The sequence below is a fragment of the Mirounga angustirostris genome, unplaced genomic scaffold (assembly GCF_029215605.1).
Source record: "Mirounga angustirostris isolate CCGP_5_RB_7025 unplaced genomic scaffold, mMirAng1.0.hap1 SCAF_4, whole genome shotgun sequence".
NCBI classification, from domain to species: Eukaryota; Metazoa; Chordata; class Mammalia; order Carnivora; family Phocidae; genus Mirounga; species Mirounga angustirostris.
The window spans coordinates 171,183,196-171,204,804 of record NW_026991712.1 but is presented as its reverse complement, the minus strand read 5'-3'; the positions used below and the strand labels follow the sequence as shown (position 1 = coordinate 171,204,804).

Genomic DNA, 21,609 nt, shown 5'->3' with positions numbered 1-21,609 from the left:
ATGCTCACAGTCTTCTACACATACACCCCAGTCTCACTGGATCTTTCTGTGGGGGTGAGAGTTACTCTACCAGCATGGCTGCCTAGGGAACTGCACACTTTGCCAGAGAGACCGTTTGCGAAAACCACCTGCTTCTGCAGTTTTCCGCAGAACTCCATGTTGTTTCCACGGATCTCTGAGCTCCTTTCTGGGAGGCAGCATTTTGATGTTAGAGGTACGCCTGGATTCAAATCCTCAGCACTTACCAACTGAATGAAATTGGGCAAGTCACAAAATTCTCTGAACCTCAGTTTACTCACCTGTGAAGGTGGGGGCAGGGTTACGTCACCCCAGTACCCTGCCTGGCATGCATGTACACCCTTCCCAGTCCCCCTCCCCTGCTATTGGGTAGCAGAACACGTTGACTTATCTGGCTGAAAATACCATATCCGCTTTTATGAGTTTGGTTTTTTTTTCTTCTGAAACGCAAAAACACCCAGTATCCATCCATAGTTCTTGGAAAATCATTGTCAGGCCATGTTGCTCACTGATTCTTAGCAGGCTGTGGTGCACATTCCTGACCCAGGCTTTGAGTTTGTTTTGAGAAAGGGCTGTCATCTGCGTCGGAAGTAGTGATGTTGCAATTCCTTGCATAGAACGGGTCAGGCGTAAGGGCAGCGAGCAAACCTTCCGGGGAGTCACATGTTTTGGGAGCCGTGGCTGCTCCATCCGGAGGCTGGGGCCTGTCAAAGTGCAGAGGAGATGGATTAGAAGCGCTGGTCACTGGCAGATGGGCTTTTTAGCACAAGGAGGGTAATGGGATGAAAATATTAACCCCACACGTGAAGGACAGGCAGAACTGGCAGCTGCCGGTCAGATGCTGCGGTCCTGTGGGGGGGGCGTCTCCGTGTGGCCTTGAATGACACATCCGTGATTTCGTCGCCACCTCCTAAAGACCAGAAAGTCCCTCAGGTCACACTGGGTAGTTATCAGAGCAGAACGCTCACCTCTGAAGTAGCCTGCTGGATTTTCGCTCTCTTATGCTGCAGACCATTCATGGCATGGTGCTCTCTGCACCCTCCTCCCTCAAAGATTTTTTTCCCAAGCACTTTCTAATTAAGATGCATCTTGGCTGTTTTCTTTTCCTTTTTGTTTAAAAAGCTTCCCACCAGCACAGAGCATAATTTATTTCTCTAAAAACTATAGTAGCAGGTTGTTGTAAAAAGAAAACTCGAGGTCAGGAGCCTCGGGTCCCCGTCCCAGCCCTGGCGCCAGCAGCCATGTGAGCCGGCGGCCTCCTTTGGGCCTCGTCCGGTCTTCAGTACAAAGACACCCATCCCCTCTGTGATTCCTGGTTGGTTACTAGGCTGATTTCTTCTTCTTTTTTTTTTTCCGCCTCTGAGAGGCTATTTGGGCTGTGCTGGTTCTCTTGAAATCTGAAATTTTAGTAGCAAGTCTTGCTCCTGTCAGGGAGAAGTGAGTCAGGGTATCTATTCCCAGAGCAAGTTGCTGGATGCCTAAGATGATTCACATTGAAAGTGACATTCCCTCCCGGAGGCGGGGTGTTCCCACCCACTTTCCAAAGACCTTGCCTTCCTTGGAAACAAGGCTGAGCCCACAGCAGCCAGCCAGCCCCCTTTTTCTTCACACCACATTGATGGCAAGCACTTGCCAAATTTCCCAACAAACTCAGTGACAAATAGGTATGTGAATTCGCAGAATCTCAGACTGTCAGTGCCAGTTGGATTCTTTGAAACCATCTGGTCCGATGTCTGGAGGATGGAGAACGAGGCACGCCGAGGGACAGGGACTCTCACAAAGGCCTGACAGCCAGGACTTGAGCCTTGGTCTTTTCACTTGAGCCTCTTTCTTTTTTTTAAATTCCTTTTTAAACAGTGAGATGGGACTTACACCTTACATACAGTAGAAGGCACAATCCCAGTGAGTTTTACATACGGGTACAGCCCGTAACTACACTGCAGATCAAGGTAGCACGTCCCGTACCCCACAAGGTCCCCTCGGGCCCCTCCCAGTCAGCAGCCCCCAGGAGTTGCCGCTATTCTGACTTCTGTTGTCTTAGATTAGTTTTGTCTGCTTTAAAATTTCACACCAGACTATCTATACTCTTTCATGGTTTGCTGCTTTGCACTCATAATTATATCATAAACAGTAGTAGTTCACTCCTTTGCAAGTTTACCCACCATTCTGTTGTTGGACATTTTTGTTTCCAGTTCATGGCAACTGCAAGCAAACCCCATACCCATCAGCAATCACTCTCTCCAGCTCCCCCTCCCCTGCCATCCCTTGGCAACCACTAATCTACTTTCTTTCCCTACATAGATTTGCCTATTCTGGACATTTCATATGAAAGGGATCATATGATATCTGGTCTCTTGTGACTGACTTCTTTCACTGGGCCTCATTTTTCGCCGATCATCCACACGGTGGCACGTACCGGTTCCTCATTTCCCCTACTGCCAAATAATATCCCATCGTGTGAGTAGACCATATTTTATTTATCCTTTTAGCAGTTGATGGACATTTGGATTGTGTCTACTTTTTATTTTTTATTTTTGGGCTATTCTGAATAATGCTGCTATGAACATTCATGGGCACGTTTTTGGGTGGACGTGGGTTTTCATTTCTCTTGGGTATCTGTCTAGGAGGAGACTTGCCGGATCACATGGTAAGTCTGTGTATAAACTTCTGAGGAGCTGCCAGACTGTTTTGCACAGTGGCTACACCATTTTACGTTCCCATCAGGAGTATTTGAGGGTTATAAATGCTTTTGTACATGCTTTTTGGTGGAAACAAGCAGTCACTTATGTTGGGCTCTACCCAGGATTTGAATTGCTGGGTCATACCGTATTAGTATGTTGAGCTTTAGTTGGATGCTGCCGGTTTTGCAAAGTGGATAAACGGATCAGTAGTCACACCAGCCATGTGTGAGAGTTCTAGTCACTCCATTATCCTCGCCAATGCTTGTTGTTGTCAGTATACTTAATTTTCGCCTCCTACTGAGTATTTACCTCTTAATCAAGATGCTGCACCGGGGTTGCCTGGATGGCTCAGTCAGTTGAGCATCTGCCTTCGGCTAAGGTCATAATCCCAGGGTCCTGGGATGGAGCCCCACGTTGGGCTCCCTGCTCAGCGGGGAGTCTGCTTCTCCCTCTCCCTCTGCTGCTCCCCCCCTGCTCATGCTCTCTCTCTCCCTCTCTCTCTCAAATCAATAAATAAAATCCTAAAAAAAAAGATGCCACGCCCTTTGTTCAAAGCCCAAACTTCCCAGGCATGTGGTCCCTGGAGCAGAGCTACCCTGCACTGCCTGCTGAGCCCTGGTCTGGAAGGGTCCCTGTTCTTCCTGCCTCAACCTAGGAGTGAATTGGGGATCCCAGGCTGGCTGCCTGCCTCAAGTGCTCCTTGTAGCAGAAGGAATGATAAGCAAAGTCTTCCTTCATTACCCCCTCCCCACGCTGTCTTCCAGTGCTATTGGGGTGACCTCTCTACTCCCCAGCCCACCACAGCTGTAACACACAGGTCCAAAATGGTGCGAACTGGAGCTTTTTTAGCTCGGTTATTATGCCAGGAAGGGGGTCGTAATAAAGAAAATGTTGACCTGGGGTCAGAAGACTTGGATTCTCCAAATCCTGACTCTCCCAACTCAATGGGCAGGGGTCACAATGGACAGGGCTCTTTTCTGAGCCTCAGTTTTCTCTTCTGTGGAATGGGGAGGTTGGCATCTCATAGGATTGTTACTGGGATCATATGAGACTACTTCTTTGTCTACGATTGTTCATAGGCGATAGTGTGCCAGACACTATTCTCAACACAGAGGGAAGCAGCAGGAAGCAAGACAGAGAGACAGCCATGTAGACCTCCCAGGCCAGTGGGGAAACAAATACATGAACTTGTAGTTTCAACTAAGGTAGTACGAGTACAGTGAGGTGCTCACACCGAGGACTCTTTAATTCATTCTCGGAGTGATGGGCTTGAAACGTTGAACGAGACCATGGCCCCTCGAGGCCTAAAAGATGTCAGGTGTGGCCAGAGCAGGTGGGGGTGTGGTAAGAGACCGTACACAAGCAGTGCTAGCCTAAAAATGGGGTCCCCTGAATGTAGCTCCCCGGTGTTTTCTCCCCATCCAGGAGACCTGGCTTCTAATTGCTTCTCAGCCACCGATCTGCTCTGTGACCCGGGCAAGGCCCATTCTCTCTCTGAGCTCGTTTCCCCATCATACAGTGTGGGCGTCTGGCATACCGACTCTCCTGTGACTTCTAGGTCCTGAAATAGTAGGTGATTGGGCTACCGGCTGATGAAGGTCTGGTGTGGCCGAGTGGGCAGCGGGCTCAGTGATGGGGGAGGAGGTGCAGCACCAGTTGATGTGGGAAACAAAGGCAGAAGAAAAACTATTAAATTTCCTTACTACCTACAGCCCATTGACAAGTCCTTGACACAGGCAGGGTGACATTCCTCTAGGGATTTAACTGCCTCAATGTTAATACTTTGCTAAGGTCAAAAGGTAGTCTTAGCCTGACCCCCCCCCCCCCACGCCCCCGCCCCAGGATCCTGTAAGTCTATTTTAACGTATAACAATTCCTCTGGAAACTTCCTTTATCTCTAAACCCTCCAAGATACGTGTTGGCAATCACCCCCCAAGCATATGGCCCCCTGATATACACCTGAAGGGTCTCATGACTCCGGTTTTATTAGACGGTAATAAATGACCTTTCCCCAACAATAGCTAGCCCCCTCAAGGTCCTAGAAACCTTGCTTCCAAAATTCCTTAGAGACTTACACTATCCCTGACCCCCTCCCAACTTGAAAGCATATAATGGGCCACTTCTCCTGACCCCGCTGCCATGCCGCTCTTCCTGCCCCACGGGTCCTGTCCCCGTGCTTTAATAAAACCACCTTTTTGCACCAAAGACATCTCAAGAATGCCTTCTTGGCCGTCGGCTTCGAACCCTAATAATGTCTTTCCTACATCACGGTCACCGGTGAGGACCCAGCAAGGGTCGCTCCTCTGGGCTGGGGGAGCAGGGACGTCACTCCCCCCCCCCCCCCCGCACCCTCCCCATCCCGGGGCCTCTCAGGCTGGCAGATCAGTTTTCTGCTCCACAGACATGCTCTCCCCAGGCATGAGAACCAGGCAGGGATCAATAGGAATTGTTGAAAACTTCTGAAGGGAACAGGGAGGAGGACAAAGAGACCCGGAAGTGTGTTGTCAGCACAATTTAGGGCTAATACTCAAGTTTGTTTTTCTTTTCATCAAATCTGAAAGGCAGTTTGAAATCCACAGCTCCTGTTTTGTTTTGTTTTTTTAATGACTGGATAAAAGCACAATTGCATTTTCTCCCCCAATAACTTTGAATTCTGGGAATAGACCATGTGGGGATAATTGCTGTTGTCCAATCCTGCCGATGGCCAAGCAAATGATTAGGAAAGGGAGGAAGGGAGACACCGTGGCAGAGGCCCTCGGCCTGCTCCGTACCCAGCCAGCACGGCTCGGCTCCCCAAATAACACTGTTCCTGAAATAGCAGTTGCCCAGAAATGCATCTGGATGTTGTTTTGCAGCAAGTAACTGATAATGCTGTTAGGGACATGTAGAGTTGGGGTTATTTAAGTTTTAATTCAATTCTGCAACTTTGTATTGAGGACCCACTGTGTACCAGGCTCCCAGCTGGGGATGGAGTGGGGAAGAGGGTGCAAAATGAACAAGATGCCATGAGCTCCTTGGAGAGAAGACCAAGGCCATCTGCCTGTGCTGCCAGGAAGGACCCATGCCTGAGTTACACGGGTGTAGGAGAGGGTGACAGTACCCAAGGAGAGCTGCCCAGCAAGTTCCTGAAACTATTCGAAAAGTTCTCATAAAGTTCCCCACATTTCACTGCTGGCAGATCACAAAGCTGGTGCATCCTAGAAGAGTCGTATGGGAGGGGGCAGATTCTTGGGTGCCAGAGTTGCTCAGGGGGTAGATTTTGCCAAACGTCAATGAAATCTCTGTCACGGGGGGCAACAGCATGGGCCAGGCCTACGAGGTCATGCTGGGTAGAGCGTGGGCGCTGAGACAGAGGTGGGGGCAGTGGGTGGGGTGGGAGGAAGCAGGTTTGGAGGGAAAAGACCTGGTCCCAGCATCCAGCACCCAGCACCCAAGATGCCCCCGTACAGGGCTGACTTCTTCATTAGACACAGTGCCTACAGCTCACAGAAGTATTGTAATTTTCATTTCTCTTAAAATCAGAAGACAAAAATGAATATAATAATGAATCTAGCCTGGGTTATATTCATTTTTATACAAATGCAATTGTAAAAGATCTTTTTTTTTTTTTTTTTAAAGATTTTATTTATTTATTTGAGAGAGAGATACCGGAGAGAATACGAGCTGGTGGGGGGAGGAGAGAGAGAAGCAGACTCTCCGCGGAGCCAGGAGCCTGAAGCAGGACTCCATCCCAGGACCCCGAGATCATGACCTGAGCCGAAGGCAGATGCTTAACCAACTGAGCCACCCAGGCGTCCCTAAAAGATCATTTTTAAATATATTTTTTTATGAAGGTAGGGCCAACAAAAGTCATAATGCAGCCCTGCTTCTGTGTCCTTTGCCGGGGGCGGGGGGGTGTCCCGAAAGCCTGCTTACCACTCTGACTCGGGGGGAAGAATTCCTTCCTTCTCATAGTTGTCCTGAAAGCTGGCACCTAAACAACTCAGGGTCTTTGTCTCCGTTAGTGTGGGGTGGGGAGGGCATGTCCCCAGGTGCCCACCTGCTTGCACAGCTACCTTCTCCTGAGTTTCCTGTCTTCCCCTTGGTACCTCTTTGAAGTAGGTGTTGTGATGACAAGCACACTGAGACTTTGAGAGAAGTAACTTGTCCAAGCCTGCCAAGAGCCAGAGTGGCCGTTCAAACCCAGGCATGCCTACCTCCAAAGCCCACATGTTCTGTTTCCTCTGCCTTTGGAACTGTGAACCCCCCGTGGGCCAGGACTTCCTGCGTAATCTGCCTTGTGCGTCCCTGGTATGGCACAGACCCAGATGGTGCTTTGGGGGTCTCCAGTGGTAAAGGTGAATGGCAAAGAAGGGTCCATGTGGGTGCATTGATTAGAAGTGATGAGGGAGCAGAAGGCTAGCTGAGGACAAAGCACAAGCTGACACCCTGCAACCTCCCTCCCCACCCCCCACTCCTGGGTGGGATCTGTGTGACATTCCTCCAGGAAGCTCCCAACTGTCTTAATGTTAATGCCTTACTAGAGGGAAAACAACCTTAGTTTGATAATAGCAAGGCCTGCTGTATCCCGTAGGTCCTCCTTAGCATATGAAAGTTCTTTTGAAAACTTCCCTTTTTCCTTACCTCCCCCAGCTCCAAAGTATATAGTCAGCCATTCCTCTTGACCCTATAGCAGCTTTTTCTGCCCATGGGTCCTGTCCCCGTGCTTTAATAAAACCACCTTTAAAAAAAAAAAAAAGATTTTATTTATTTATTTGAGAGAGAGAGACAGAGAAAATGAGCAGGGAGGAGAAGGAAAAGCAGGCTCCCCGCTGAGCAAGGAGCCTGAAGCAGGACTTGATTCCAGAACCCCAGGATCATGACCTGAGCTGAAGGCAGATGCTTAACCAACCAAGCCACCCAGGGGCCCCTAATAAAACCACTTTTTAAAAAAAGATTTTATTTGTCAGAGAGAGAGAACACAAGCAGGGGGAGCAGCAGAGGGAGAGGGAGAGGAAGAAGCAAGCTCCCCTGCTGAGCAAGGAGCCCAATGTGGGGCTTGATCCTAGGGCCACGGGATCATGATCTGAGCCAAAGGCAGACGCTTAACCAACTGAGCCACCCAGGCATCCCTAAAACCACCTTTTTGCACCAAAGATGTCTCAAGAATTCTTTCTTGGTTGTTGGTTCCAGACCCCACCCCACCAAACCTCACCTGTATTCCAAAACCGCATCAGAAGGAGGCTGTGACATTCTTCTTTTGACACTGCTCAGCCTTTGTCCATTACATCCCTCTTCCCTGCATTAAAAGCAAAGCCAATGTAGTTACTTATCTTCCCCAAACCAAGGAGGACAAAATCCCAGATACCCCAGGTGACTCTGACACTAACCAGAGTCTAAGAGGGTGTCACAGGGGTCTGGCTGGACTGGGAAAAGCTGTATCTCCTGTTATTGCCCACATCCAGCAGTGGGTCCTTCTTGCTACCCACAGCATGGCTTTATCTGAAGGACCTTGAACTCCACAGACATAAACCATGCCCAGACCAGGGTATACATGCAAAAGCAGGTCCCTTGGCAAATGAGATATACCTTCTGGGCTCCCCCAGGCTCCAGAGGTCAGCATGCAAAGCTGAGCTGAGACCATTCCCCAGAAACATCCCAGACCCTGCAGCTCAACCCACAGACTGGAGAGGAGCAAAACCCCTGAGTCAGGGTCCTGGTGATTTGAGGCAGGTTTGCCAATTGGATAGGAACATAGGGCTTTGATTCCATTTCCTAGTTGTGTGACCTTGGGCAAGTGAATTAACCTCTCTGAGCCACAGTTTCCTCTCCTGGAAAAAAACAGGAATAACAGTACCTATTTCATAGAGCGGTTGTGAGAATTCAATTAGTTAATACATGTGCAGGGCTTAGAGTAGCACCAATAAATGGTAGAGGCTGCCATCATCATCATCACCTTATCATCTTTACCATCAGTATTGTCAGAGCTGTCCAGGGAAACAGTGATTGTCTGTGTAACCTTGGACAAAGCATTTTTCCCACCCCTCCCTGGGATAGTCTCACTATCTATGAAATGAGCAGCTTGGGCCAAGTTATGGCTCTTAAGCAGGGGAAGACATCAAAACTACCTACTGGACATTTGCAAACATGGATTTCCAGGTTCCATCCCCAGGAATTCTGATTCAGTAGTCTGTAGCTGGCCCAGGGATCTGTGTTAAAAATAGAATCTGTCAATGGTTCTGATACACAGACTGGGTTAGGATCCACAGGACCCTCCTGGGCCTAAGTCTGTCATTCCTGAAGTGGTTGGTACCCTGCCCATAGCCCTGTTAGCCCAGGTAATGCCTTTGGTGAGAGTGAGCCCCCTTGGGTGTTGAGTCTGCCACGTAGGTGAGCTCCCACCCTGTCGGATGTGGCAGGCCCCCAGTTCAACAGGAGGGCTGCGGGGGCCTGGGCCGCTGTGGGAGTGACCAGCATGTCTAGGGGTTTTCATTCAGCAGATGTTTGATGAACATGGCATTTGCAAATGGCAGGCAGAGCAGTTGTGTAAAGGGGTGCCTTCCAGCCCTGTAGTACTTGGGGCTAATCCTACCCTCAGGTAACACAGGCTATTCTTGGTGTAACTTTGAACTGTTTCTGAAGTGTGGTTGAGAAGGGGCTGGGAGTGTGGTTGTCTGTCAGCCCCAAATCCCTGCATCACCAGGGAAAGGATTTGGGATGCTTGCTTGCTTGCTTGCTTGCTTGCTTGCTTGCTTTATTTATTTATTTATACATACATACATACATACATACATACATACATACATACATACAATGAGAGAGAGCACATAAGAGGGAGGAGGGTCAGAGGACGAAGCAGACTCCCTGCCGAGCAGGGAGCCCGATGCGGGACTCGATCCTGGGACTCCAGGATCATGACCTGAGCCGAAGGCAGTCACTTAACCAACTGAGCCACCCAGGCGCCCGGGATGCTTTTAATAAGAAAGCCTCAAAGGAGCTTTATTATCACACATGGCCCATCTTCTTGGGCGCTGCTGGGTCCCAAATCCCCAATCCCCACCTTCCCCTGCTGGAGCTCACTGTAATGCCCAGGCGCACAACCTCCCCCCACCCCCCACCCCTCACTCCCCCCCCACACACACACTGACCTTGCTCCTTACCCTTCCGCATACCCCAGCTCCCTTCTCTGACCAGTACAGTCCTGCCAGGAAAGTAGGAAATATCAGCCCCTTTCTGTCTCCCACAGCTAAGAGGCACCACAGTCTCTAGATCAGCCATCCCCTTTATCTTTCTTCCTGCGTCCAATCCCCCACGTTCCCTTTGTGAGGTCAATTGGATTCCTGTTTTCCTCTTTGAAGAACATGCTCTGCAGTAGAAGCTGCTTCCTGAAGGCAGGCACAGACCCTCACATCCACCACTGGCACCGACCACAGTACAGGTCCTGGGAATGGGCCGGTGATTTAATCAATCCGACTCCTGTCCTGAGACCCCCGTCCCAGGGCAGCGGGGCTGTGCAGCCGGCCTCTGGGCACGAGCTTGCTAAAGAATCTCAGTAGTTAGGATAGCTTACACATTCAGCTACTTCAATTTGGCACGTGTCTTGGGGTGCTGAGTAAGCATCTTGTCAACTTCAGCACAGCTGACAAAGTTATGACATGAAAAACGTTTAGACTTTGCAGTTTTCCCTGACCTGCAGCTGATCCTGTGAAAACGTCCCTCCTCCTTCCAGAAGAGCTGATTTGTGCCCCGCATTTTCTCATCTCAGCAGGAAGGGTCTCTTGGCGAGAAATTTGTTGTCGTTCTGATACCCCGATTTTGCGTTCCCTAAGAGGAAGGCAGGTTTCACGTCTGGTTTGTTCCTGTCAAGGCTGGTGTCCCACAGGATGGGGTGATGGGGGAGGGCTGCTGGAGACCCTTTCATTTTAAGCTACTCTTCTCAGACACCAAACCTTGAAACGTGGGACTTTCCCTCTTCTTAAGGCTGCCATTCCAGGTGTCTCTTCTTAGTTGGAGAGTGATGAAGTTTGAACAAATCCCTTTATCCATGCTGGAACTACCTGAATGTGAAAATCCTTCTCTACCCTTACAGTTACTCCATCTCTTTTTTTCCAAAAATGATAAACGTAACACATGCCCATTGTAGAGAAATGAGAAATTACAAGAACCAGAAAGAAAAGCTCCTGAAGTCCCACCACCCAGACATCCCGTAGTTTCATGCATCTCTCCAGATACGTCCCCATGAAAATAAATAGATATAAATATGTATTTTTACATAAATAGAATCATACAATAAACACTGTCTTGTGATCTTTTCTCACTCCGTTTTTGTGATCACCTTTTTAAGCTGTTAAACACGAAACACCTATGTTGTCATATTTAATGGCTACGTGGTATTCTGTTGTATGAATGGACTCGATATGTATGTGTGTGTGTATTCACACACATATATATATACACACATTATATATATATTTTTTTTATTTCTTTTACCAGGCATTTAGGTTATTTCTGATTTTTTGCCATTCTAAGCACTGGTAAGATGAATTTCCTAATTCAGCTCACTAATCTTTACATACATGTCCTAATGTTTTCTTAGGATTAGTTTTTAGAACAGGACTAGCTAACATGTTCAAGCATTGACCACGTGCCACTCTGCTGAGCACTTTACATATATTATTTATTGAATCCTACAAATGATCCTATGCAGAAATATCCCCATTTTACAGATGAGGACACTGAGGCCAGGAGAGGTTATATACCTTGGTCAGGATCATGCAGCAGGTACACTGCAGAGCCAGGATTGGAACCCAAGCTCTCTGACCCCAGAAGCTTCTGATACAAAACATTAGGTCTGCTTAGCCTCCCGCTGTGTGGTGTAAGAGTCCTGTCCCCTACTTCCTTTCGCGCATCTCCATGCCTGCCTTGCCTGAGGCCTGCCCTCTCAGAATTCCCTCACACCCACAGTCCTGTAATAGGAACAGGAAAAGAAGAATTGGTGGTGCCGCTGTGACCTAGACGTGGTTCTCAGTCCCTGGGAAGTGCCTTCTAGGGAACCGTCCAGAGCCAGGCAGTTGAAGCGACTAGAGGCCCCTGTTAGGGAAGAAGGGAGTGTCTCTGCACAGCTCAGCAAGCTTGGCCAGCCTGTGGGCTCTTCTAAGAGCAGGTTCCTCTCGGGAGCTGGGCTCTGGCTGGGGGGAATCCTCACAGGCCACTCTGGGGACAGGTGGGCAACGTAAGGCAGCCTGAGCCCTCGACAGGGAGTACAGTGGGAAAAGAATGCTGTGAGCAAGAGGCAGATTCCATCCTCAAAAAGTTGAAAATAGAGCTACCATATGATCCAGCAATGGCACTACTGGGTATTTACCCCAAAGATACAAAAGTAGGGATCCGAAGGGGTACGTGCACCCCGATGTTTATAGCAGCAATGTCCACAATAGCCAAACTGTGGAAAGAGCCAAGATGTCCATCGACAGATGAATGGATAAAGAAGATGTGGTATATATATACAATGGAATATTATGCAGCCATCAAAAGGAATGAGATCTTGCCATTTGCAACGACGTGGATGGAACTGGAGGGTATTATGTTGAGTGAAATAAGTCAATCAGAGAAAGACATGTATCATATGATCTCACTGATACGAGGAATTCTTACTCGTAGGAAACAAACTGAGGGTTGCTGGAGTGGGGGGTGGGGTGGGAGGGATGGGGTGACTGGGTGATAGACATTGGGGAGGGTATGTGCTCTGGTAAGCGCTGTGAATTGTGCAAGACTGTTGAATCTCAGATCTGTACCTCTGAAACAAATAATGCAATATATGTTAAGAAAAAAAAAAGAAGAAGAAGGTAGCGGGAGGGGAAGAATGAAGCGGGGGAAATCGGAGAGGTAGATGAACCATGAGAGACGATGGACTCTGAAAAACAAACAGGGTTCTAGAGGGGAGGGGGGTGGGAGGATGGGTTAGCCTGGTGGTGGGTATTGAGGAGGGCACGTTCTGCATGGAGCACTGGGTGTTATGCACAAACAATGAGTCATGGAACACTTCATCTAAAATTAATGATGTAATGTATGGGGATTAACATAAGAATAAAAAAAAAAAAAAAGAGGCAGATTCCAGACTGGGGGCCATAGAGGTTTGCTTCTAGACTGGGCAGTCCAAGGCCAGAGCCCAGAAGGTGCGGCCTGTTTTGCAGGACTCACCAGAGAGCACTAAGACAAGCTGATGGCTCTGAGGTGAGACCGGGGTGCTCTTTTCATGACCCTCACTTTGCCTAACTCATCCCTTTGGGGATAATCAGATTCTAGCTGCCTCAGTCCTTAAGGCTCTGCCCTGGAGCTGGGGCACAGGATGTGGCTGGTCATGTCACATAGGCAGATCAGGGCACAGCATCTCCAAGGAGCAGAGGTTCAAGGATTCCCATCTTGCACGCCTGCAGGGCAAGGGTGTCTTGGCCCAGGGGAAGAGCCTGATGGGGAGGGTTTGCCCTCCCCTCGGCCCAGCTAGCTCTTCTTGATTTATCCATACACTGAGCTTGATGATCCAGACTCATATTCATTCAAATAATCACACGAGTTATTTCTGCAATTTAGGTCTTTGAATAAGTGTACTTGGTTGCTGAATATGTGATCAGCCACAGATTTCTCATTCTTTAAAACCCAAGGAGCGGAAATGCCAATATAGAAAAGCCATTCTACAACGGCAGAGATTTCCAAAGCACGAAAATCAGGCTGCTCAAAGCTCAGGCCCCTGAACCTCCCATCCAGCTGCCACTGGGCCCATCAGCGTTCCTTGCAGAGCCCAGATTGGGGGGCTTTATCTGTAAAGCCCCTGGGGGGATGACAATCAATGGAAAATCGGCTCACATCCTTTTTACTTAACCAGAGAATTGGTTTGCCTCTGAAGTAACAGGATCTGGAGGAGAAAATGCATTTGAGGGCTTAGGTCAACTGGGAAAAACCACTGCAGGCTTTGAGGTTGAAAAGGTCAGTGTCTGCTCTTGCTGCCCAGGCTCCGATATAACCTTGTACAGGTTCACATCTTCCTCGTCCTCTGCGTCCTCCTCGTCCTCCTCATCCTCAGCACACCTGTCCCCATCAGGGCCCCTGGAACAAGGAAACAGTCAGTGGACAGGACGTACAATTCATTCATTCTTTCACTTATTTATTCAACGAGCCATCGTTGAACTCCTGCAGAGTTCCCAGTATTGGGTTAGACACGGAGATTTCAGAGAGAACGCCGACCTGGGCCCTGCCCTTACATTGCTCATAATCTCACGGGGAAGACAGCTGCAAACAGGATGCGGGTGTGGGGAAACGGGGGTCGGGGGTCGGGAGGACAAAGGAGGCGCTTCCAGCCCCTGCCCCAGCACGGGCGTCTGGTTCCCATCTGCAGGTGACTGGGACAGACCATGTCAGAAGTCTCCACCCGGCTGTGGAGAAGAGGCTGTTCTTGTTCATTTCTCTCTGAACTGCTCAGAAGCTGCAAACTGTGCTGGGCCAGGGCTCCCTTGATGGAAAAGGTATTCCCTTGACAGCTACACTCGGTACCCCAGTTGGATTCTTCCTGTTTCCCCAGGGCCAGGAACACTAACTTGTACCCCAAAGCACAGAGGGGATGAAGTTCTCCAGCCAAAATAAGTATTTGGGGACAGAATTCCCCACGGTGACCTGGGATAATAAGACATACTAGAGCTGTAATTCCAGGACAGCCTTGCATCCTTCTAGAGTGATAGTCTCATCTTATTTGACCTCAAAACTTATATGGTTAAAAACAAAACAAAACCAAACCACTAGAGTGAGACAAGTGACTCTTTTTCACGGTGGCCCTTTTGACAAGCTAGCTCACGTTCCCTGATCTGAGAGCGGCTTTCAGGAACCAGCGCCTGAACCACGCAGTATCATGTCCTACTGATTTGTTGTCTCTCACCAGACTGGGACCCCAGTAAACTCTGTTTCTAGAAAGTTGGGTCTCTGCCTGCTGCTGTGGAGATTCAAAACATGGGTTTGAATTTTGCTTTGCCATTTGTTATCATCATTACATTGGGCAAATTACCCGGCTTCCGTGGATTTGTTTCTTCACCTGTAAAATGGGCGCAGTACCATTTCATCTAGTTGTGGGGAGATGACACACAAAAGCTCCCACCACACCTTATTTATGAGAGGATATGAGATATATAGTGGAAAGAGCACTGGACTGAGTCAGGCGGGAAGCCTGTGTGAGCCTACGCCAGATATTCACCTCTCAGACCTCAGTGGACTATTTCCTGAGTCTGGCCATCCTCAAAGGATTAGGGTTAGAAGGATTAAGTAAGAAGGATCATAGGACAGTATTTTTTAAATATAAAATGTTGGACAGCTGCTTATAGGATCTTAGAACCTGAGGCGATGAGAGTCCATCTCAAAGGGTCACTGTCTTGGGAAGTATCTGAGAAAGTCCGAGATGAACTTCATATTCAGTTCCAAATGGGGCTTGGGCATTTGCATTTTCCTGAGCCTAGGAGAGTGGGAGTCTGTAGGTCTGCCCAGCTGAAACCCAGCCAGTGATCACCGGACTGAGTAACCCCAGGGCACTAAGCAAGGGAGATGGATGGAAGATCATCTTGCCCCCACCAGATGGCACCTGCCTTAGTCAGTTGGGGTTGCTAGAGCAAAAATATCACAGACTGGGTAGCTTGAAGAGCAAACATTTATTTCTCACAGTTCTGGAGGCTGGGAGTCCAAGATTAAAGTGCCAGTGGATTCATTGTCTGCTTGATGGCTGGCTTCTTGGTTCATAAACAGCTGTCTTCTCTCTGTGTCCTCACATTGTAGGAGGGGGTGAGAGCTCTCCAGGGGGCCCCTTTCTAAGGACACTAATCCCATTCATGAGGGCTCCACCCTCATGACCTAATCACTTTCCAAAGGCCTCACCTCCTAATACCATCACATTGGGAGTTAAGATTTCAACCTATGAAATTTGGGGGGACACAAACATTCAGTCTATTAATAGGGAAAATCCCTAGGCTTCTATGTGCCAGGGAGGGAATGGGCTTTCCCACTTGAGAAACGAAGGTCAGGTATGATGGCAGTCCCTGTAGCTTCGGTTATTCTAAGACCATGAGGCTTGGATGGTAAGTGACATGTCCTGCTCTCAAAGAGCAGGGACACCTGGGGACCTGGTGAAGCCTTTAGAGGCCATGACCGAAGACCAGGCAGGCTGGTTGAGTTTAGAAAATTCCAATAGGACCATCTACTTACATTGCAGCCCTAACACAGCAGCTCCAGGGTCTCAATGCTAGCATATAGCAGGTGCTTGGTGAAGTCTGCCAAAGCCGTGAATGAGTCCTATAGAAAGTAACAGTGCGGGATCAGACTAGTGCTCTAAAGGCTCACAGATATTTCTTGTTCACTCCGCCTCTAAAATCCATGCTTATAAACCACAACTCTGTAAGGCCTCTTCAGTTGTGTTCATCAGTCAGACATGGTTGCTGGCCCTGCCCTCTTAGTTACAACAAATGTCCTTTCAAGTACAAGAGCCTGGGATCTGGTGAGGGGGTAGAGGGTGGGGGAGATGGTGCGTGAGAGTTCCAGTTGCTCCACATCCTTACCAATGCTTAGTATTGTCAGTCTTCTACGGACGCCCGGGTGGCTCAGTCGGTTAAGTGTCTGCTTTCAGCTCAGGTCATGATCCCAGGGTCCCGGGATCAAGCCCCGCATCGGGCTCCCTGCTCGGCGGAGAGCCTGCTTCTCCCTCTGCCTCTGCCGCTCCCCCTGCTTGTGCTCTCTCTCTCTCTTTCTCTCTGATAAATAAATAAATAAAATATTAAAAAAAATACATTGTCAGTCTTCTAAATTTTAGCCCCTCTGGTAGGGGGTGGGAGGCAAACCCTAGCCTCTTTGAGTCTCACTTGGGATTTATGTATTTGTTAATTCTGCACTTTTGTTCAATCCCCACTCTGGGCTAAGCAGAAGAGAGAACAAAGAGGAGTGATCGTGGTCTGTGCTCCCCACAGGCTTGCATCGGACAGCTGGGGTGACCCCTGCGCCACCGCTCCCCAGCTTCACTAACCGGGGGCAGATCCATCCCGCCAAGTCTCAGTTTCCTCATCTGTAAGATGGGGTTGGTAACTGCAGTGATGTATGTAACAGGCCTGGCCTACACAGGTACTCAATAGATGTTAACGCTGCCTGTTATTATTCATTCCCCTGCCTGCGGGCTGACAAAGGGCAGCAGGCACCAAAGGTTTAAGAACAATTTGTGAGAGGAGAATTTAATAATAATAGCTAACATTCATTGAACATTGAAATTTACTACGTGCCAAATGCTGTTCTCAGTGCCTTTCAGAGATTACTTTTAATATTGAAATTTTATTGGTTTCCGTAATTTTTTGCAAATTGAGAAAAGGTCCTTGTGGTTTGATTTTCATGGCAGAATACATGGTTACAATGCACGGAACCCAATGGCTTTCTAGGAACATGATGCTAGAACCTCAGAGGTATGACATCTGCTTTGCCTCTACATGGGTGCTGATGACTTTCGTGTACCTGCTCCTGCCCTCTGTTTGGATCCTGAGGGTTAATGACTTAGGAAGATGGAAGATACGGCTTCTTGAAGAAAGATCAGTGTTCAGGAGAGTTGAAAGGCCCTGGGTGAGTGGTTCCCACACTTGGATTCTTGTCACCAGCAGATGTGGTTTTAGGGAAGATCTCTCTTCTCTGGGCCTCAAGAATGTCGAATTCAGTGTATCGGTTAGCTATTGCTGTATAATGAACCATCCCACAACTCAGTGATTTCAAACAAAAACCATTTATTATTTCTCATGTGTCCACAGGCATCTGGTAGGTCACCTGGGGGCCAGCTGGTCTAGGATGGCCTTGGTGGGATGACCTAGCTTTGCTACATGTGGCCCCAGACTTCTTCTCATGACAGGTACAGGGTCTGAAAGAACAGGTGGAAGCATGCATATCCTCTTAAGACCCGGGCTCAGAACTAGCACACTATCACTTTCTTCACTTTCTGTTGGTCAAGCAAGTTAAAAGCCCAGCCTAGATACAAGGGCCGAGGAAATAGGACTCCATCTCTTGATGGAAGCAGCTGCTAAGTCACGGTGCCGAAGGCGTGGGTACAGGGAAGGGTGGAGAATCGGGATTGCTTTTGCAATCCACCACACTCGGATTCCTTCCTACTCTAACACCTCTGAAGTCAAAGAGCTCCTGGGTCACTGTGGGAGAAAAAAAGGTAGGATCCCCACCATCTCAGGCCCAGGCTAGATGCGCCTTTCCTGGATTTGGGATAAATTGACCAGGCACCCAGTCACTGTTGGTGCGGAGCTCAGATCCAAATGGACAGAATTAAAGACACGGTTTTACTCAGCTACCCATTCTGCATTTATTGAGCACGACTTGTGTGCCAGCTACTGAGCTAAGCCCCAAGGAGGTAGGTCAGCCCCTGCTTTCAAGACACGCTCCGGCCTTGAGCATAACAGACAGAGCATTATGATGCAGCAGACACGGGTGTTTATGGAGTCATGGAGAAGGCACCTCTGGATTTGTTTTAACACAAACTGCAGAGAGCTTCCTGCAGTTTGGACTTCCTTCAGCCCAATTCCGAGACAGATCCATGGGCCTCTTTAGACCACATACAAATCAGGGGGCCGTAGGGCCCAACAGTTAAACTCCATGACTTGGAGTTAGACAGCCCCATCCAAACCCCTCCAGCACTGGGCAGGCAGGAAATGGAAAAATAGAACAAGGTGTCCTGGGTCTGCATGTGAATTTGATTAGTCCCCTCCTGTGCTCTAGGACTGTCTCTGTCTGCTATTTGCAGCCGTGAACCAAGGCTACAGGTTACTCAGCACTTGCAAGTAACTGAGCTTCAGAGGGAGTTAGATAAACCTTTGTGTTTCCCATAGCCCCTCCTCAAATATATACCCAGCTGGCATTTTTCCTTAAATATCACTTATTTTTAAAAGGGGAAAAATGGTGGTGGTGCTGAAATAGATCACACTTTAAAATGCAGAGTAGCAGAAGAGTCCGTTCAAATTATTCTCTTAATAGAGTTCTTCAGAGAGGAAGTGATGGGGGAGCATAATCACTTCTTTTGTCGTTGGAGCAAAATCTAAGGACTGCAATCCATTTGTCTGCAAATGTGTCTCTTCAGTACAAATTGCAGCAAGCAATCCATTCCCAGGGTAAATGGTCTTTAATTAAAGTCAGTCAGTTGTCTCGGGTGGTTGGAGGGAAAGAGGGTTGTTTGAAACCCAAGCCAATATAAATCTTCCCCTTAAAAATAAAAAAGAGTGTATTTTTTTAATTACTTTTTCCCCCTGATTTGATAATTAGGGAAACTCTTTGTTGATAAGTAAAACTATTCTGGCTCTATTCATGAATCAAAATTTTGATAATAAGGCCTCAGAAAAGCAGTATAAGAATTTCTGTAGCAATCCTGGTAAAAACACGTCCTGAGCATTGATTTTTGTAGCTGAAGTGCATTATGTGTTTTGCATGAGCTTTTGAAAGCTTAGATAAATGAGATGGCTCAGAAAACAGATAAAAAAAATGGGAGGAAATTATACTGATCCAAAAGAAGATAAATGTCCACTAATTCCCAGATTAACATTTTAGACTCCTGTGTTTTTATAGGGGAATTTTTGCAATGCTGATAATGTGAGATTGGTTTACAATGTCACATACCAGGTAAATCAAGAAGGCCTTGTTTGAGTTCTCAGAGTCAGCTATACGCAAAAGGAAGTAGAGTTAATGCAACAACCTGGTGGTGCCCTGGTACCTATATCAGAATACAACACTATACCCAAGATGATGTATTTTAGGGGTGACATTGACCCTCAAGGTCAACTGTATTAGTTTGCACTCTCTGAGCTGCAAAAAAACAAAACAAAACAAAACAAAAACAAAAAACAAAGACTCAAGCCCATTTGGTTTAAGCCCAAAGGAATTTACTAGGTCACTTGATTGAAATCACTAGGATTGCACTTCAGGCACAGCTTGATCCAGGGATTAGATGAAGTCACTAAGACACAGTTTTTCTTTCTCTGCCCCTGTGATCCACTTTCTCAATTTGGCTACAGCTACTCTAGCTTCCATCCACCCAATTTGTGTGTGGCATAAACGTGCCATTTTCTTTTTTTTTTTTTTTTAATTTTATTATGTTAGTCACCATACAATATATCATTAATTTTTGATGTGGTGATCCACGATCCATTGTTTTTGTATAACACCCAGTGCTCCATGCAGTATGTGCTCTCCTTAATACCCATCACCAGGCTAACCAATCCCCCCTCCCCCCTCCCCTCTAAAACTCTGTTTCTCAGAGTCCATAGTCTCTCGTGGTTCATCTCTCCCTCCAATTCCCCCCCGCCCATTTTTCCCTTCCTTCTCCTAGTGTCCTCCATGCTATTCCTTAGGTTACACAAATAAGTGAAACCATATGATAATTGACTTTCTCTGCTTGACTTATTTCACTTAGCATAATCTCCTCCAGTCCCATCCATGTTGATGTAAAAGTTAGGTATTCATTCTTTCTGATGGCTGAGTAATATTCCATTGTATATATGGACCACATCTTCTTTATCCATTCATCTGTTGAAGGGCATCTCAGCTCTTTCCAGTTTGGCTATTGTGGACATTGTTGCTATGAACATTGGGGTGCATATGGCCCTTCTTTTCACTACATCTGTGTCTTTGGGGTAAATACCCAGGAGTACAATTGCTGGGTCATAGGGTAGCTCTATTTTTAAATTTTTGAGGAGCCTCCACACTGTTTTCCAAAGTGGCTGTACCAACTTGCATTCCCACCAACAGTGTAAGAGGGTTCCCCTTTCTCCACAACCTCTCCAACATTTGTTGTTTCTTTCCCTGTCCATTTTTGCCATTCTAACTGGTGTAAGGTGAAAAAATGTTCATCATCATCAGCCATCAGGGAAATTCAAATCAAAACCACATTGGGATACCAACGTGCCATTTTCTTAACTGTTTCAGGAAGTCCCAAGATTAGCTCTGATAAGCTTTAGTTGGGCCCATGGCTCTGTCTGTCCCTGACTAATCCTTATTTCCAGAGAAATGAAAGGTGTGGATTGGCTGAAGTCTGGATCACATGATCATCCCCTTTTCTCAGGGTCTGGATGGTCCCACCCCAAGAAGGACATAGACTAGGAGTGAAGGAGGGGAAGAAGTACCCAGAAGGCGATTTAAAGAAGGATGTGTGGATACTGACCTTTGAAACCTCAGGCTTCTGCTACATCAGCTTTTCATTCTTTCCTTCCACAAATACCTGAGATCCCACAGCACATCTTCTGGAGCTAGGTACAAGGGTTACAGTGGTGACCAGGAGGGTGGAGGCCCTGCGCACAGAGAGCAAGCTCGGTCTGTCTTGTGTATGTTAGTTAACTGGGGCTGCTGTAACAACATACCATAGACTGGTGGCTTAAACAACAGAAATTTATTTCTCACAGTTCCGGAGTCTGGAAGTCCAAGATCAAGGTGCCCACAACATGAGCTTCATTCTGATGCCTCTTCTCTTGGGTTGTAGGCTGGTACAGTCATGCTGTGTGCTCACATCTCACCTGACTTCTTTGTATACATGTCAGGGGAGGGAGAGAGACAGAAGGACAGCATGCTCTCTGGCATCACTTCTTACGGGGACACTGATCCCATCAGAGGGTCCCACCTTCATGACCTGTCTAACCCTAATTATCTCCCAGTGGCCTCATCTCCAAATGCCATCATTTAGGGGTTAGGGTTTCAACATATGAATTTTGGAGAGACACAAACATTCAGTCTATAACATCATGCTGGAACTTGAATCATGGTCTTACAGACAACTCGATGTTTTTCCTGAGAACCCGCTGTGTGCCAGCCCTGAAAGCAGAAAGATGGGGAGCACCAGGGCCCAGTCCCCAAGCAGTGTAGACAAATCCTACTGGTGGTGTCTGGG

At 47.8% G+C, this 21,609-nt stretch overlaps 1 protein-coding gene across 5 annotated transcripts in view; it reads left to right on the top strand.

The window, feature by feature from the left end:
• Positions 1-21,609, top strand: part of MAN1C1 (mannosidase alpha class 1C member 1) — a 141,554-nt gene that overhangs the window by 59,746 nt on the left and 60,199 nt on the right. Inside the window, exon 4 of one of the 5 annotated variants that reach the window (XM_064589740.1) lies at positions 6,318-6,532. The exons of 2 other annotated variants lie outside the window; for them this stretch is intronic. In XM_064589740.1, coding sequence (XP_064445810.1) covers positions 6,466-6,532 — 67 coding nt within the window. In that variant the 5' untranslated portion in view covers positions 6,318-6,465. Of the gene's footprint in view, positions 1-2,336; positions 2,476-6,317; positions 6,533-17,285; positions 17,307-21,609 lie in introns of those variants that run through there. 2 more of the 5 variants (XM_064589741.1, XM_064589742.1) reach the window with 2 other exon arrangements.